This window comes from Gymnoscopelus braueri, assembly GCF_963280865.1.
Source record: "Gymnoscopelus braueri genome assembly, chromosome: 24".
Classification (NCBI taxonomy): domain Eukaryota; kingdom Metazoa; phylum Chordata; class Actinopteri; order Myctophiformes; family Myctophidae; genus Gymnoscopelus; species Gymnoscopelus braueri.
The window spans coordinates 23,410,872-23,430,871 of record NC_137626.1 but is presented as its reverse complement, the minus strand read 5'-3'; the positions used below and the strand labels follow the sequence as shown (position 1 = coordinate 23,430,871).

Genomic DNA, 20,000 nt, shown 5'->3' with positions numbered 1-20,000 from the left:
ACTCACAACGTGTCGCAATGTGATGGGCTGTGATCACGTAGAACAGCTATTTTGACAGACTGCTCGCCTATTTTTGCCTAATGTCCACCTACAGTATATATGTCTATGATATGCCCAGAATAAGGACGCTAGGGTTCATGTGGTTAAGGGATAGAATAGGGTACAGTTAGGTAGTGGTGTACTGGTGATGGTAAAATATATAGCTAGAGATTAGGGAATGAATGTGACCCAAGGAAATAAAAGTCCCCAAAGTATAGCAGAGCTTCAGTAAGCCATGCATCACAGAACAGTGACTTGATATTCAAGGACCCCAGATGTTGTTGTTGGTGTTGTTGAAAGTGTGCTTATTTTAGGCGTCACGTTGATGGAGCAACAACAACTGGTCCAAGTGTGGGAGTTCAGGGACATTGTCAGGTGAATAGAGATGGAGGGTGGCTTGTCAGCGATAATGAGGCATAGTTCAGCATGTTGCCGAATGGAGGAGACGTGTCTTCAGGCTGTTTCAATAAGTCTAAGTTCACCTGTATGCTAGCTGAGGTGCCAGTGACATCATACCCACTGACACGCTACTAATAATAAAATGACTCTGTGGTTAACCACATGAACACTAGCGTCCCTATTCTGGGGGTGAACATTCTGCAAAAATAGCAGATCTACAGTACAAGCTTACATTGTGATGCATTGTGTGCTTGTAGACCGGCAGATCTACAGTATACTGAAGTATGTAGGGTTTAATGGTTAAATATCACTCAACATTTCATCAAATGAAAACAACAGACTTAAGAAGATCTCTTTCCTGAGGTGGTTTTGGTGTTATGCATCATCATCATCATCCTTTATTTCACCTAAAAAAAACGTTCACCCTCATTTAACAATAGTACAAAGAACAAAACAAAAACTAAACTAAACTAAAAGCATGATAAAAGCTGCTTGGCTTCCTGTGACTGATGACAACACCTGGGAATACTGTCTCATGGTCCGAATGCAGGCATATTCTACACTGCAGAACAGCCTCGGAAACAAGAAACAAACAAATAAATGTTTCTACTTCACGGCACAGTGATTCTAATGTTGTCAGAATAGTAGAATCCCACAGGGTTTATGATAAAACAACAAACCACCTCTTGGATGAGATTTTGCAGACTTTTGTATTAAGTAGTTTACAATATTAAATAACTGCTCACTGTACTTTGTACTTAATATTGTTGGTGACAGACAATGAGATGCTGGCTAAAACTCACACTGAAATTCGTTATAGTGCATTGTGGAAAACTGTTCTAAATGGTTTTATGTTTCACTTTTGTGACTCCCCCTGCTGGGATATACAGTAGCTGTTGTCAGCCAGTTGTCAAGATAATTAATCCCATTGTGTCTATTGGTTGTGAAATTGGTAATACACATGCCAAAGAAGGGCATCTTGGGGCATATCTTTGCAATGTTTCCTCTCAGGCAAGCCCTTTGAATCTTTTCAGACTCTCTTGGTGTCCTTATAGCATTGTTAAGGGTTCCTAATTCAAATTCTGCCTTACTATGGCAAACAACAGCTAAAGGTCATGATGACTATACGATTTAAACTTCAAATCAACATAAATGACCACCGTAAATGTTTCTGATCAATATATTTTCCACTCCATTGTCAACAGTTTTGGGGAGACAGAAGATAAACATTGCTACTCATGCAGTTGCTGGCTGCTACATGGCTTTGTGCAGAAAATCACTGAATAGTTTGAGCATGGTTGAAACATTTCTACAGGCTAGAGTCGAGGAACCTTCAGATGATCGATCTGACAACCAGGGACAATCAGTGAATCAGTGATAGCTATGATTGGTAGCCACTCATTATGCAGGACCCCGCTGCCAAAGTGTTTACTCGTTTAGCATTGACCTTTAAAACTGGTATAGGTCTTGCTTTGCTTGCACAATTATTCTGAAACCTCTGAATCTTTCCTAACTTTGCCATGTCTGTTTCTGTTTTATATGGGTAGTATGTCAATACACCGATTGAGTGCGTTTGTGCAAGGGCATTTCGCCCCGAAAGTTAAGGACAACTTCGGTACACTTCTGTGGTCTTTCACCAGTCTAATCTTTGGCACCACAAGTCTCCCAATGAAGAAAGATAACATTTCTACCAGGGTTTTTCATACAGCACTACTTTGCAGCAGCAGCACCACCAGCATGCAATGCAATGCCTACCTCGGCATTGTGTCCCTCCCGCAGGTTGTACGTGAGGTCATGCTGGATCTCGGTGATGAACTTCTGGGCATAGTCGGGGTAGAGACAGAGGACCTCACGGAGGCCCTTGAGGCTGATGTACTGGAGGTCACAGTAGGTCAGGGCCTTGACACAGGCGTTGGTCTTTATCACCTCCTCCTGAGTTAGACAGTCTGAGCCGATCAGGTCACCTCTGCCTGGAACGCAAGAGAAAGAAAGCTCTTACTGAAGATTTGTGCGTTTCCGGTTGCAAGGTGTGCTCAATTAACAGCTCAACTTTAAGAGAGGAATATTTAGGTTACTGGGTAGTTTTCTTGTGTAACAAAATAATTATAGTGTGACATAAGCCACAATAAGACAGAATTGGCTTTTTTAAATCGCACTGTATCAATATCAAGAACATCAAGACCAAGAATCAACAGGGTGTATTTGTTACTCAAAATGCAAAATGTTAGTGAGACATGTTCTGCAAGACTGAAGCAATACAATATACACAAGATCTGATCTGAAGAGATGATAGTGGATAAATAAGTAAATTACTGATAAAGATTAAAAAGTACAGTCAGAACACACATTCTAACCTTCTGTAAAGACAACCTTATTAGCAATGGGGATGTGCTAAAAAAGGGGTGGGATCAGATTTTAGAGGGTGTATGTATAAACATCAATACATAAGTTGCTTATTTATAGAAGGTATATACATATACCAAGTATTCTTATTTGTGTGCATTAGCGCAAGTAACAGTGAGCAAAACAAGCATGTTTATTTATCATTTGGTTTGCCTTTTTTTTTTCTTCTTTTGTTTTTGTTTGCTGTCCTTGTCCTCGTTCAGGGCTCTGACAGCCGCAGGGGGAATAAAAACCTCTTCATTGCATGACCCGTGACTCACATCATTACATACCACATCACATTGCACCACCCACGTGCATTTGTGACAGCACATGCTCAACCCGTTTAATTTCAAGGACCCCATAAGAGTCCCTATGAATCATTTAGCTGGTGACCCCCTGGGACCCTGAGGATCCCTGGGGGTCATCGGACACCATGTTAAGAGAACCAGTCCAGCATTTCCCACACACGAAACAACATATGTACACAATAAGTATAGACATAGTCCATAAGGTGTATTATTATGTAGGTAATACTGTCCCTTATGTCTGTAGAAGTAGGTGAATTCTTCAGGCCATGGATTGCTAAAGGGCTGAAAGACTCTGCAAGGTTTTTGTTCTATCTATCCTAAGCCCAATTACTGTTTAAGAGCCCATGGTGAATTATGCCCCAAGACATTCACTACAACATTATCTATCATTCATCCAACATCACTCAACGGGGGGTGTCATCAGTCAAAGGCACTGCTGCTGCTGTTTTTGGGCTGTCGCACAGTCCTTGATAACCCTCTTCTGAGAGGTACTGGATGCAGTGTGCCTGCCTGGCACCAATGATAAAACACACACAATGTTGTTTATATCACTTTGATTGCTTTTCTTTTTACATTTGAGTGAGCCGTAATAGGCATCAATCCATCAACTAGTCTACCTGCTTTAACCCATTGAGACCTGAAGCCGATTCTACATGTCTCCTAAATCTCAACAGTTTTCTGAAAAACGTATGTTTCTATATCAGTGGTGCTCAATCTTTTTCATGTCAAGGACCCCCAAGATGATATGTATTTGGCCGCGGACCCCCATTAAAATATTTTGTTCCAGGGACCCCCCAGAAGCAAAGATTTGACTTTAAAATGTTCGCTTTAAAAGTATATATATTCAAAGATTTGCACACATTTTCACGATTTTTCAAAAATAGCAGATCTACAAGCTCGTAGCGCGGCACTCGGTGCCGCGCTATGAGCTTGTAGATCTGCTATTTTTGAATAGCCTAAAGTGTAAAATAATGCTTTTTAGCTCAAATCTAAAAATGACACAGTTCCAGGTCTTAATGGGTTAATAGCACAGCGCTTGACTCACTGGAACCATCTATTTCTGTAAGCAGGGTGGTGTACTGTATGGAATGGAATGGCTACCGAGTGCATGTGGAAAGAGACATACCGTTTGTCAAAAGCCAATATGTGCACAAACCGTGACACACACTTACACACACAAACAAATGGTTATTTGATTTGACGTAATTTGGATAAAAAAAATGTAATTGAAAAATTGGACACATTAATATGCACAATACTTATAGCCTAAATTATAATTAGTCAGTTGTCTGCATGACGCCCAGAGCAGTGTTGGCAAGAAACCTTTCCCTGGGTTTTTGGTGAGTGTATTAATAATCAACACACTGTAAATAATGCACGGCCTGCTACATAATTGACAACAGAGAAGTCTGCTTCCTGGGGAGAAAATTGTAATTGGCCTGGCTTGGTCCCCGCTTGCACCAACGTGTGCAGGAACATACAAATGGGACTCTAAACATACATGCATGCATGCATGCACACATGCGCATGCATGCACACACACACACGCACGCACGCACGCACACGCACACACACACACACACACACACACACACACACACACACACACACACACACACACACATTTGTGTTAACAGATTTATCTTTCTGGGGTTTCTCTTATCTCGTGTGTGCTGTTGTCCTGTCTCGTTGCTTTGTTTCTTGCAGAATTGCACTGCATATACAGTCGGTAGGCTGTCATATTACATATAAACTCTCCCCAAGATACAGTACATGCTGACAGGCATAGGCACCCGTAGTAATGTGCATGTGCAAACACAAATAAATGCACATGCACTGTCTTTTTCTCTCTCTCTCTCACACACACACACACACACACACACACACACACACACACACACACACACACACACACACACACACACACACACACACACACACACACACACACACACACACACACACACACACACACAGCTTTGGAAGTGCCATATTGAATTTGAGGCTGCTTTGGGGAGATGGTGATGAGGCAGAGAGAGAGAAGAGAGCTGCAGAGAGTGAATCAAGATACAGTAGATATCCTGCTGCTGCTGCTGGTACGGTACCACACTGTCTCTAAAATCAGTGGTGGACAGTAACTAAATGCATTTACTTGAGTACTGTACTTAAGTACATTTTGTGTTTTTTGTTTGCAAGCACATGACTTTCACTCTGCTACATTTAAAATAGAAATACTGTACTTTTTACTACACTACTTGGGACCCAAACGTACACAAATAAATTATGAATGAACCACTTTAGCCCTTGTGAAAAGAGCCAATCTATTATTTTGAAAGTTTTCTCAACTTGTAAATGAGTATATACTTTGTCCAACTACAGATCTACTTTGTATGCCTTTGTGATGCTGTAGTATGATCAAGTAGGGCATTAATTTACAATAAAACACAAAGAGTTAGAATATGTAGATAAGAGGTTTTTGTCTCTGACAGTAACGATATGATCCATTCCCTGCTGTTACACTGCTACAACTGATATCACACTGTCTGAAACAATCTCTCTACCATACAGTCTTATGAGCCATTCCCTGCTGCTGCGGTTAGAACACCTACAGACACAATTAACCACTTTCAACCTGGTGTTTCTATTTTAGGAATGTTAGGCGAACATTTTCAAAATGTTCCAAAAAATCATAGCATATCTACAAGCTCACAACAAGCATCTGCTCTTTTCGCCACTTTTGCGTGCCGCTATCATACGATGGAATATAAAATAGGGCATTCACTTCACAAAATATGGAGTCATGAAATATTAAATACATGGTTTCTGCCTGACAGCGATGATATGCTGTTATGATGATCAATTCCTCGCGCTCTCTGACAGAAGCCCTATTTACAACAGATCTTCTAGTTTGCCTACAACGCTGTCTCATAATCCACTCACTACACCATGTCAGGGGCCCAGGGAACCCCGTCTACAGCACAGTGGGATGATCCATTGTTTATACCAGCTCTCTCTGCTGCCGCCCCCCAAACTCTTATTAGCTGCTTTGTCTTTGATACTGTGCTGGATGATCTGTTGACTGCAGCCGTGACAGCTACTGTATTTACAACACAGTATAATGGCTCTGCCAGTACCTCAGCCCATCTGTCTACATCACTGTCTGATGATCTACAGTGTCGGGGGGTTTAAGTGTCTAATCCCTGTCAGCCACTCTGTGTAAAGTACAGTCTTGATGATGCATTGCTTCAATTGCTTAGATCCATTGCTTAGATGCTCTCTATACAATGTCTGATGGTTTATTGCCTAATCCATGTCGGCAGCTCTGTGTACAGTATAAACACTTGTCTTGATGATCAATTGCTTATGCCTGATTCATATTTTGGTTCCTCACTATGTCACACACCGGAAATAGCCAATCTGCAAGCTCACATCCATAGACTGTAGCTCATTTGTCAATTATGTCAATTATACTTGGTCAAATACGTTGTTGAATCAGCTTTCAACGCAAGCTTCTGAAGCGCACAGGTTCTGAGTTGTGGAAGAACAAACATTCTTGCATACTCCTCACAACTTGAATACAGAATTTACAGAAGGAAATGCAAACAGACATGCCTACTGAGTGGAGAGGTTTTCCTTACCACTTAAGCTCTGCAGTATACTGTATAGTTGTCATACGACAGATAGTGAAAATAGTCTATCTACAAGCTCACAGCGCTGCGAACGCATATGCTATTCCTATTTTCACAAATATTTGGACAAATCTGCCCCAAATAGGGATGCCAGGATTAATGGTTGTTAACAGGCATTTGAACAAGAAAAAAGTGCTCCTCGTAGAACAGATCTCCGCTAGGCCAGGTTGCCATCCCAGGGCTGTGTCAGTCGTAGGGTGCAGCCGTCAGGACATGAGGAAGCCTGACAGGGCAACTGCGTTTGTGGTGAAAGCGGTTTTGGAATTGTGCTCTTTAGAGGCCTCTCTGATTCCAATGTCGGTATGATTGTTGGATATTGATCTAACAGAGGGTGCTCGAGGCCAAACTATGGGCCATGGTTTAGAATCCCTGATCTGAATTAATATATAAAAATTCCAGGTGATTACAAACGCACTACCGTTTAACATGTCTTTGTCTAAACTAAGATCACAACATTGATATTTTTCAACCACACTGCCGAGTGTACTGGCCACTTGTACCACCCACCCACTTACCCAGTATAGCCAACACCGTGTTGTCCTTCAACACCTCCATGGATCCGGAGCAGACGAAGTAGATGGCTTGGAGCGCGTCGCCCTGGCGGATGAGGAATTCCCCCGGAGCGCAGAAGGAGGTCTTGATGATGAGGGACAGGGAGCGCAGGCAGCCCCGGCTGGCCGACTCGAAAAGGGACAGCTGGAGGAGCTCACTGTTGAGGTGCATGGCGATGTCGGCCCTCAGCTCATCAGGAAAGTCCTTCAGCAGCTAGGGCCAGCACGGAGGGAATGCTCAATTAGACAGGCCATCACGTCACAGTACAAGTACAATGAACATAATGCATTTGAGCTCCTGAGCTCCCGGCAGTAGCTCAGGAGGTAGAGCGACCATCTGCAAATCATAAAGCCCGCTCATCAGGAGCAGTTAGAGGTTCAGTGTCTTGCTCAAGGCCACTTCAACACGGAGCCGGGGATAGAACCGTGAAGCGGCTGGTCCCTCGGCTTCTGCAGGCTTTGTTTCGCCTCATTAAGTGCCTATGAGTAAGAACACTTAACTAATTTTACCCTGGCATCCCTGTTTTGGGCATAAGATGTGAGGGAGGTGATTTTTTAAATATACAAAAACAGCATATCTACAAGCTTGTAGGTGATGTAAAACAATGGTGGTTTTCACCATCTAGCCCTGAGTGATCTTGCCAACCTGGGAAATAGCAAAAGTGATCTTTTGCCCACAAAGGTTGCCCAACACTAGTATAGTATGTCATGTGCAAATTTCCTTGCATGTGCAAACATCCGTGGCAAATAAAATGTAGGCTGACCTCACCTCATGAGGCTCAGTGGTTGACACCAATATGAAATAGGACTACTACTCTTTACAGCACATCTGGGTTTAAATTAAGCAGCAGCCAAAAGCAAGACTTGGCATTGAATCTAGCTTTGAGACCTTTAGGGAATGGGGAAAAGGAATGAGTAATGCCTTACACACTGTGAAATCCTCAGCGTTAATTTAACAGTGACCTTTGATGTACATTTCCTATGCCCCAGGGGTTCCAGTGGAGCGCCTCATTAGCCGACACTAGCAGACTGTAGATGTACTGTAGGCAGCCCTCAGGTGTGGCTTAGCGTGTGTGGTAGAGAATGATAAGCAGCACCTCCCTTGTTAAATAAACGTTTTACCACTAACAGAGGTGATAGGTTGAGTCTTTACAACTGAACTACTTGAAATCTGCGCTCTCTATGGCCAATTTATATGGGAAAACATGACTCTTCTGTAACTTTTCTGTAATACGTTGTCGAGTGACTCTTGTTATATATATATATAAATTAGCCCCAATTCTACAACTGGCAACTGCCCTCATATATCTGAATATTTGGGGGTTAAGTGTCTTGCTCAGGGACACTTCAACACACAGTCTTTAAGACCACGGTCAAATAAGTATATAGGGTTTAAGTGGTTCATTACTGTCACTTTCCTTTCTTCTTCGAGACGTCAGTGCTGTATAATAGCAAGCTATATTCCTTTGCCAAATGTGGGGTAAGTAATTGATATACAGTAAGTCTTATACAGCAGCAATGGCTTCTTGCAGGAATGGTAGGTTACCGAGATCTCTTATAGAATAAGAGACCCACAGCGGTAACCCACCATTTCTTTGTTTTACAATGGCCAAAGGAGAAGAATGAGACGTCTGTTTTACCAATATGGCAGCGCTCACATTGATTTGATTGGAGAGACTGCCGGTGACATTTGCATGCAAGCTGCATACATCTGGTTAGGCCTTGTCATTGCTTAGGCAAATTAATGATTAATGTTCAGTTCAATCCACGAGTCATGAATTCGACTACAAAAACACAGATGGCTTTCATTCATCAGATCTGGCACCGATGTCATGTTTTCTTTTTGTGTGTGTGCCTCTTTTGCCCTTTCTGTAATATATGCATTTATTTATTTTTCTTCTGTAATAGAATCTGTGACAGATTGCTCATCTGTTGCAGAGTCAGACTGCTATGAGAATTCTGTTGAAAAAACAAACAAAAACAAACTTGTCCCTCCAAACAATACCTGCAGTCTATTATCAGACAGGCACAGAAAATAGTCCAGCTCAGAGGTCCAGCTAATACCAGCACTGTTGGACCTATCGGCATGAAACTGTGCACACATATTCCTAGGGGGCCAAGTAAAAACCTCTGCCCCGATTTTTTTCAATCGATCTAATGGTGGCGCTATAACAGGGCCCTTCACATTTTGGCCTATAACTCGTACAATCAAACTTTCCTTTTTCCTGTATTCCTTGGATCGTGACGCAACTTCCTATAGACCGCCGAAGTCTGACGTCATTTACACATCCTTTGTTTGTCTACCTGGTTCGCAGTTTTCCACCCCCGTTCTGAATCCCATAGACGTATTTAATATCGCGTCAAATAAGAACTGTGTTCCAAAAATAAACAAATGACCACGGCGGGTTGACTCTTATGGATATGAAGCATCAACTGACGGTGAGAAAACGCTAATGTTACTTCCGCCGAATTAGTTACATTTTCGCCAGAAACAGACTGTATCAAATATAAGTGACTGACTATCATAAACGATACAGAACCCCCTCCCTGACAATAACGCCGACACGCGGTGTTTATTTTTGGACCACAATTCTTATATGAGACGATTCTAAGATGACCCAATGTTATTCTCCATAGAGAAATTACTTCCGCAAACCTGGGGATGAACGAGTCACGTCAGGACTTCGGTGCTCTATATAGGCCACATATAGGCCTTAGGCCACACAAATCGGTACACATTAAGACTGTTGTCCCGTGATCAAGATGAATCTGTCAGCTTTTTCAGATTCCTTGCTTCATTGCTTTCAAAGTTAGTGGGAAGTGCCCGTTTTTCACAAAATGGCAGAAATCATGAATGCAGCGTTCAATTGTTGTGAACCGTTACACACACACTTCCAGTAGACCAAGGAAGAACCTCAACCGCAAGGTTTTCAAACTGGCCTCATGGTGTCACCATGGACACGTTAACACGTCGAATTCTGCTAGGTCCCAGCCTGCCAACAAGGAGTTTGGACAAGTTTTTGTTTTCAGTGGTTTTCCACTAGATGGCGCTGTTACCTATCCTATGGATGATGCTTTCACTGCCTGATGATGACAGACCCGGATATTAAGTGATTTAACACATTCACTGCCAGGCATTATTTAATTAATTCTTTTGCTGCTGCCAGCGTTTTTCACCTTGTTTTGACGATTTTTGGAGAGCCGCAGAAGCCACAACGTGCACGCGGATGAAAACAAAAAGTGTTCGGGGGGTGGGGGAGGGTCTCCTCTATCCAGTGGAACAATTTTTTTTACCGCGATCGGCCATTTTGTTGCTATCGCCCGTTGAAAATGGCTTGTTTTCACAAAAAAAAAGAATCCGAGCCAGAAGTGTTTTTCTACTAATCCTAATACAGGAGTGGACGGAAGGGATGTTTTTTGGGATGACGTCACATCCGTCCATTCCTTCAATCAGCGTCGAGGGATCATTCCTAAGTTGTGTTAGAGCGCCCTCTTGTGTTTTTTTTTTAAAAGACGGAGATCTCCGTCAATGGCGGTGAACGGTTGGATTTGAAATGACGGACATCTCCGTCCATGGCAGGGAATGTGTTAAAAAGTGGAGGATCGCGACCAGACATTTTTTTTCCCTCTATTACGACAACCCTGTGTGCGTAATACGCCGATCTCCGTTAGGACAGCGGTCACAGAGAATATTCCATGATTTTTCAAAGGTACATTAAGCACGGTGGCGCAGTCGGTAGCACTCGCCTCACAGCTAGAAGGTCCTGGGTTCGATTCCCGCAGTACGCTGTGGGCGCTGGGGGCGTGTCCTCTCCTCCGCGTCATCAGTGCCCATACCCTAGGTGGGGTTGGCGAAAGGGCCTTTCTGTGTGGAGTTTGCATGTTCTCCCCGTGTCTCCTAGGGTAGGTACAGTACCCTCACAAAAACATGCAGTAATCCTGGTCACTATACTGCCTCCCCCTGGCCAGCCGGGGCGCCTGATGGAGGGGAAAGGAACTGGTTGGAATAACGTGTTCCTTCCACGCGCTACATCCAACCAGGGAAACTCTCCCCTGTCAGGTGATAAGAAGGTCAGTTGGCTCTCATACATTGAAGGAGGCATGAGCTCGGCCCTGGCCTCCCTATTTTGGCAGAGGGAGTGTAGTGCCCAGGATTACATAGACAATTGGCACTGGGTGTAAAAAATGGGGTTACAAAATCGTGGGATAAAAAAAAAATCTGTTCCCATAAAGGCCCTGACCATTTGGAACCCCCGCAAGGATTCAAGACCCCATTTGGAGAACCACTGCGATAGAATTTGCAGACACATCTAAGCACACATGGCCAGCTGCTCTGAAATGTTTGTATTTTTCAGACAGTTACAAAATCATTTCTGACCAATTTTGACCATGCAGAAGATTTTTTTCAAAAGTGATCTTAGATTCAGGAGCATTCAGAGGACATAGCAATGGAGAGGAAGGCTGAAGAAGACAGACAGCTTTTAACATGATCATCGATGTGTGTGAGGTCGTCTTTGTTTAAACTTGGTTTAAATCTCTTAACACGGGAACACTGAACAATTCTTTCCCCTCGACCAAGGAGGTACTCAGACAGAAGAGTGATTGCATGGCCAATGTATGAGCCGGATGGCCATGAAATTAAGACTGTGTGTGTGTGTGTGTGTGTGTGTGTGTGTGTGTGTGTGTGTGTGTGTGTGTGTGTGTGTGTGTGTGTGCTCTGCGCACATGTGTGTCGCGTGAGCTAGGCATCAATTCTCTGAGTTACTTTAAGCCCTGGCCTAATTCTACCCAGACAGCAAGACATCCATATTTGCATAATCATTGCCGGAGCGGCTGAGCCAATCCGGTTGATCCGGATTGTTATAGCCAGGGTCAATCTAAGCCACAGGAGTTAATTAAGTTATGTCTGACTTGCAAGGGAACATGCTGTACATGTCCTATAATGGGAAAAAACAACAACTAAGACAGTGGGAAGGAAGATAGATTGATTCTCTGAACAGATAGATAGACACACAGATAGAAAAAATAGTGGAGGTACTTCTTTGGCAAAGTGGTTGCAAGATTAGCTCTGGACACACACACACACACACACACACACACACACACACACACACACACACACACACACACACACACACACACACACACACACACACACACACACACACACACACACACACACACACACACACACACACACACACACACACAGCAAACAGCTAGCAGAGCCACAGCGTAAAACATTGCTGTGTACTATTTGTACGTCCAACTCCTGCACAACCGCCCTCCCTTCGTTCTTACCTCACTGACGTCAATGCCGTTGTTGACAGACCAGGTGGTCTGGAAGCACTCCATCATGCGCTGCTCCAGGGCCTTGGGCAGCCTGTGGACCCGGATGAAGTCCTTCAGGTCCTTGGTACGAGTGTGGTACAGAGAGCGACGAGAGTACATCCTCTGAATGATGGCCGTCACGTTACCAAACACCACAGCATGCATCAACGCTGTGGAGGAGCATGACAGAAAGACAGAGACAATGAAAGGGGGGTGGGGTATAGCAACGGAATTCCCAAACTTTTCCATGCTATGGACCCCCAAATAGCCATAGCCAACTGGCAAAACAATCTATGAATTGAAAGAAAACATTTTACATTTGTTGATTATTAGGGGGCCAAGCATGTAGTGCGTAGGCACCCTTTTGTATTTGTTAGTTTTATTCTTCCGCCGCTACAGCCAGAACCGTGCAGTCGGTTTTCACGAAACTCGTCACTTTGGTAGAGGGTCACAAAAAACTACAGAGATATGAAACTCAAAAACATTGGTGGAGCTAATGCACTCAATTGAAAAATTGAAACTTTGAACAGGCATAACTCTTGAGCTGTTTGACTTAAAGTCATGTACCTTCATTACACTTAAGCGTCTCCTCATGAGGAACAACTTTGCCTCTTTGACCCATGACCTCTGACCCTTAGATCTTCCGCCATTTTGAATTATATATGAAAAATATCTCCTCTTGGTATTTTTTAGCAATATCTAAATTCCCACTTGGAGAAAAGTTTGTACGTGAAAAAATTAAGCCTCCATGAGCCAATGAATATTGCAGTTTTATGAAAAAAAATCTTCTGGCCCTAACTACATAAATGCAGTGTCATATTTTTTCAAAACTTTACAGTATGGTAGCCATTGGCCAAAGGGGGGCGCTATAACAATCGTTTCAAAATGCAAACTTTGAACAGGCATAAGTCATGTCCCGTTTGGCCTAGAGCCATGAAACTTGCTTACACATGTGCCTTGACTCATGAGGAAAACATCTGTCACTTTGACCAGTAAGCTCCACCCTTATAGATTGTCCGCCATTTTGAGTAGTTTGAATCCCAGTAGTTTCCTGGGATTCTTGAGCAATCTGCATGAAACGTTCTACACACAATCTATGGACCATTATCTAAAATCCCAGTTTAAGACAAGTTTGTAAGTGAAACAATGAAGCCTCCATGAGCCAATGAATAGTTTAGAGGTCATGGCTTCATAAAAAAACAGCTGTGCATGGGTTTCCTTCTCTCCATCGCAATTCTGGGGTTGCAGTAGCTCAGTAGGTAGAGTGTCTACCAGGCAGTCAGAGGGTCTCTGGTTCGAACTCCAACGTATCCAGGCTCTTCAGCAAACTTAAACAGGGCTGTTGCAACTGAATGGGTAGAGAAGACGCCCTTGAAACAGAAAGTCACAGATTCAATTCCAAGCCCCGGCTAAACCGACTGGCCAGGAATAGCGATGAAAAGCTACAGCCTAATTAGAATACTACAATTTGTTTCTGTTGTGTAGATTGAAATTGGGAAACTTGTCTTGATAACAGTTTTTTTTACAAAGTTTTAAATCTGCCATTATAAGCAACATAATAAAGACGTGCATTTTTACTCTTTCACTGCCAAGGATGACTTTTACGACATTTTTTTCCAAAGGCTCAGACTGCCAAAGACGACTTTTACGACATTTTCATTTTCAGTGGTTTTCCACCAGCTGGCTCTGTTCTCTAACACAGTGTTTATCAACCTTTTTTGTGCCAAGGCACACCTGGCATAGCCAAAAGATCCCAGGGCACACCTAGATATACGGTATATATATATATATAATTATATATATATATATACGGTATATATATATACACACACACTAGGGGTGTGCCGAATTTCACGAAACGATACGATACGATATTGGGCACACAACTTCGATACGATACGCACTTTTTTATTATGAAAATATATGGGGGAGAAAAAAAGCAAATGCAAACAAATATTTCTGTTTTTGCATTATTCAGACATGCAAACTTGTAGCTTTTCAGCTTCCACTAGCCGTTTTGAATCCAAATAGGGCAATAGTGTGACACCTGACCCGAAAAAAAACAGCATGTTGTCACCCTTTTCAACCCGGGGCTGTTTGCATGCCTGATTATTATTATTGTAAAAAAAAAAAAAAAAAAGATATTTTTTCAAACCTTCTTCAAACGGCGCGGCACACCTCAGCAGTAGCCCCGGCCCAAAATTGGGACGTTCGCCAGGGTTGATAAACATTGCAAACACACGGGTGACCATTTTCATCCTCAAGTCACACAGATCCAGGATCACATGATCGAAAGATCTCCACCACCACTGACTTCCTGCTTAGCGTATTTGGGGAAATGGCTGTATCTTTTTTTCTCCCTGCATTTTTGACGAGACAAGCTATATTCAACGGCCTGTAACAAGCAAACGAGGGTCGTGATTACATTTTTTTTCTTCTTGCGGAGGCACAGTGAAACCCTCCGTGTTTAGCAACTGTCAGGGGATCGATCATACTGGATATAAATATTCTGTGACTAGTTGAAAAGGTAAGGAAAACCAAAACTCGCTGGCAGTGGGCGATTCATTTATGTATTTAATCTGTCAGTGAAAGATATCCACAATCCCTCAGAACTCTGCTCAGATATTTCCAATGCACATTTGTTAATTGCATGGTCTTCTTTCTCTAAAGTTCGGTCTATTCTGTTTCTATGGTTTATTATTGCGCATATTGCATATTAAATTGTTTGGCCCTGTATTGCTGCTTGCAGCTATATTTATTTTGGTTTTACATTTTCCTCTCTTTTATAATTGCCCCCCTTGGCGCTCCCTGGCTGCACCACCGGGGGCCATGGCCTCCACTGACTCTAGCCGGTAGAGCATGGGAGAAGGAGAGACTGTAATGGAGAGAGAGTGAGATAAAAAGAGGAAAACAGTTTGTGGGATAGCAAGGCAGGGGATCAGCAGTGAGGGATGAAAAGATGAAGAGAGTAAGAGAGACTGAGAAATAGAGAGACAGAGAGAGAGAGGGTGGATTTACAGAGCAGAGAGATAGTGGGAGAGAATGAATGATGGAGAGGGAAGAGTGGGACAGATGGACAGACAGATGCCAACAGAGGAGAACGTCCAGAGTATGTGAAAACAAACAACAAATACTCTCTTGAACATGAATAATGTATTCCATAGTTTTAATTCTTTCTCCAGTGCTGCGAGTGATTCTCTTGGCAGGGCTCAGTGAGCAGGGAAAGGAAGATCTTGAAGTGTGTGTGTGTGTGTGTGTGTGTGTGTGTGTGTGTGTGTGTGTGTGTGTGTGTGTGTGTGTGTGTGTGTGTGTGTGTGTGTGTGTGTGTGTGTGTGTGTGTGTGTGTGTGTGTGTGTGTGTGTGTTATAATAATATTGTATTATTATTAATCATTCTGTCTTTCGTGGCTGTAAATCTAATACACTGGGATGTGCTGTAGAACACTTTGACCAAATTAGTTCTCTCACAATCAAGTCAATAGGAGTTTTTTTTAAATTAAAATTTAACTGGGGGAGAGAGAGAGAGAGAGAGAGAGAGAGAGAGAGAGAGAGAGAGAGAGAGAGAGAGAGAGAGAGAGAGAGAGAGAGAGAGAGAGAGAGAGAGAGAGAGAGAGAGAGAGAGAAAGAGAGAGAGAGAGAGAGAGAGAGAGGGAAATAACCCCTAGAGGGGGAAGAAAGAGAGAGCTTCAGTAAGTCAGTGATGGGGAGAGAGAGAGAGGGGAGAAGAGAGCGGAATGAAAAAACTGGAATGAAAATCTGACGAGAATGATTTCCATATATCACCTCTATGGCAATTTACCTGTAAGCCATCAAACCATTCATCTGAAGAATGACATGCATAAAGATGTGTTAAGCCAAAGCTGTTCTCCACCGGGGAAAATCCTCAATTTAATCCCCGATACGATCAAACCAATTATTTTTTAACATTTATGGGCAACACCCTTCACCCTGGCAGAGTTCTGCCTGATCTACACCATCGCACAACCGTGTCCCGCACAGAAAATAGCAGATCATCGTGTCGCATTGCGACACGTTGGGAGCGTTGCATAGGGAATGGAACTCACAACTCCGGCACAATTAGTGCCTTGCCCTATTGAGCTGCAAGTTTGATTAAAGATAAACTTCTCCGATATTTAGCGCAAATCCTATGGTGCTATTGTGAGGCACAAGTGTGGAAATCCCGATGCGATCTGCGTCGAGAGCTCCGTCTCCCTGCGCTGGAAGGTCGCTCCCGGCCTACTGTTTTGATGATGTTTATGCATGATGTGATATGTCATGTCACATCAGCACTGCATGAGTGCTGATTATGTGTTATGTTACTTCCCGTTATGTTATTTCCTGTTGCTTAACCTCCTTACTATTTTTGAACCATTGCTCATCCTCAGCTTGATATGCATTTAGGCCACGGAACCCCATTTCAAAATGTGTTTTTAATTTCTGCGACCCCAATCTACACGGAGAAATCCTCAGTGTTTAACTCTGAGGACCCCATCTTCCGCACAGCGCCAAGCAGCACAAAGCCTCTTAGCACCGAAGCGCAATGCTCATTACTATTTTAACGCAGTTCAAATTTTTAGACCTCACGCCTGCGTTGTCTAGATGCCGAATGATCTTGTACAAGCTGATCTTAAATGGAACTGGTGAGTTGTAAATTCATGAAAATGGCTATGCCAACTCCAAACAGCCCCAAAGACAATTCCAGCACTATTTAACACCACTGATTCCAAAAACAGAAGTTAAAGGAGGGGGGGCTTTATTCTGCAATAGATTTGCCTGCCAGGAAACGTCCAACCCCCCTTCTCGTTCCATTTGTACACTTATTTGGTTACAGACCCGTAAGGATTCATTTGGACTCCTGCAGGTCCTCGGACCCTATGTTGAGAACCAGTGGCGTAATAGCCAGCCAGCCTAAGCTGGCTGCTGGTGGGGGGCTTCATTTGCCAGTCTTGACAGACAGGCAGGGGGCTTAACATTGGCACTGCTGCCTCTTCCCAACCCAGCTACCATCCACCTCCATCCTCACCCACTCCCACCATTGCTACAACAACACGTCCCCGCAGCCTGAGCTGCTGTCCTGTTGCCATGGAGACATGGTTCTTTTTTAATACATTAAAAAAAAAATCGTTTTCATTTTTTTCTCCCCAATTTAGTCGTTATGCAAATTCCTCCCATGCGTGTAGTCCCTGTCACTGCCAAACCCTAATGTTTGGTCTTCCTTGGCAGGGTGTACACCAGTGGTTCTGAGACATTTTCATGTCAAGGACTCCCAAATTGATATGCATTTGGCTGCGGAGTCCTATCTGAAAAGATGTTGTGCCAGGGACCCCCATAACAGAAGATTTGTCAAAATGTTTCGACCTACAATAATGACTACAAGCTCACAACCTGGTTGTGCCCACTTTGAGAGCCTGATTGGTATAGACAGCCACGTCTCCTCCGATACAAATGGAGTCGCTAAGCACTTCTTTTCTTTTCACCTGGCCGTGATCAGTTTTACTGGGAGGGTGAAATGCGTGCAGAGGAACACACTCATCCCTCCCCGTTTCGCTTCCTGTAATCGTGTCCCCCGACCAGAGAGATTACCGTCTCAAGTTTTGATAGTGTACTGTGCACCGACCTGCAAACATGGCCAATTGTGTTAACATTTAGGGGCGCCTTCAAATAAAAATATACATATATTTTAAACCTATGTTGGCAAGCTTGTTTCACTGCAAGAACAACAGGAAATTAGGTATGGGACACACCGCTTCATGCTAATTTGCTTGCTTAGTGCTCAAGAGCCTGCCCCCTAGGAGAGCTCCTGTTCAAATAAACAACGATCATGCTGACAGATTTTCATTGCAAATTGAAGATCTGTCTAGAGAGATTAGGTCCGTGTGACCCTGGCAGGGCTTAGCGGTTGCGTCTCCTATAAGTGCAGGACAGAAGAGGAGACGTAGCCCACTAGAATGTCCCCAACTGACCAGCTTAGTTACAGTCCTGGACTCTGAGCCGTATGCTAATAACATGGCAAGTCTGCGACTAGTCTGAGTTTTGATGTAAAATTGAGGGGGGAATCGAGTTAAAATGCAACGTTTCTCAAATGGACAGTGGTATATCAAGAACCGGAGAGCAATTCATCAAGAAGTGGAAAGCAATTTACATACAAGTATCTGAGGTACGAATTTGTGCTGATGGAGTCTAGAAACCGGTTTCCAAAAGAGAAAAAAATCATCTCCCATAACAACTTATGCCCTCTTTAGTTTTGATTGATTGATTTAATACTTTATTAGTCTGAAATGTAAACAGCACGTGGTACAGTCAGACATTAAGGCTAAAAGGATAACATAGAAAAGTCCTGGGCACTTGTTTCCATTGTGGTCCTATAACCGAGTCTTATATCACTTGTTTCAACTCTACACCAAATCTCTGCCAAAAACAGCAGATCTACAAGCTACAATCTGCTATTTTCAGTGAATGCCCTCCAGAATAGGAATGCTAAGGTTCAACTGGTTAAAAGGAATATTACTATAACATTAATGATTATTAAACAAAAAGGTGTCTGAAATTGAGAATCTCTGAACAAAAACTGCAATACGCACAGGAAATGTTGAACATGCAATGACAAAACACAATTTGAAGCAAATCATGGTTCTCCATCAACACTTCGCATTGGGGGTGTAGAACAGGTCATTGCCCCTAGAGGGGGTAATCTCCCCAAGGGAGATGTTTTGGATAGAGCAACTCAATACCATGCTACTACGGGGACTTAACGATACATTTTCTTACCAGCCCTTCCTATAAATGGAAGTTATGTGCTTGTATTTACTTGGGTACAATTCATTTTCCATACCTTGTTAAATTGTATTTTTTATATTGGCACTGAAATCTAGATATAAGACATTTACTGTAAATTGAATAGGAGTAATATGGTTCCTTGATATTATTATTATTATAGTTTTTATGGGGTTACTTTCTATGTCAATATGATGTATTTTATATATTTGAAGGATACCACATTACATTTTTGAATGTCTGTTTAAATGTGCTGAAATTATTCTTTTGGTGAGTACATACCCCCTACACAGGTGGGGATGATCGTGAGCAATATAAAAAGAGGCAATTTTTTACTTATTTACTATGCTCTGATGAAGGCTTTCTCGCCTAAATGTGTTAGCCTGAAGTACTGTAGCAATAAAGAGACTTATGCAAACGCATCGTATTTTGGAGTGCTGCTATTTCTAACTTTTTCTTCCAAGTTTAATATTACCATAACGTTCTCATCATTATCTCCTCTTTCCCTTTTCCTTTTTTAAAAGG

General features: G+C 42.8%; 1 protein-coding gene across 1 annotated transcript in view; it reads right to left on the bottom strand.

Moving 5' to 3' along the window:
• Positions 1 to 20,000, bottom strand: part of LOC308080524 (voltage-gated delayed rectifier potassium channel KCNH8-like) — a gene marked incomplete at both ends in the record, with an annotated part of 58,399 nt that overhangs the window by 6,668 nt on the left and 31,731 nt on the right. The window contains 3 exons of the mRNA XM_080422420.1: positions 2,194 to 2,404; positions 7,332 to 7,585; positions 12,673 to 12,872. Coding sequence (XP_080278546.1) covers positions 2,194 to 2,404; positions 7,332 to 7,585; positions 12,673 to 12,872 — 665 coding nt within the window. The remainder of the gene's footprint in view (positions 1 to 2,193; positions 2,405 to 7,331; positions 7,586 to 12,672; positions 12,873 to 20,000) is intronic.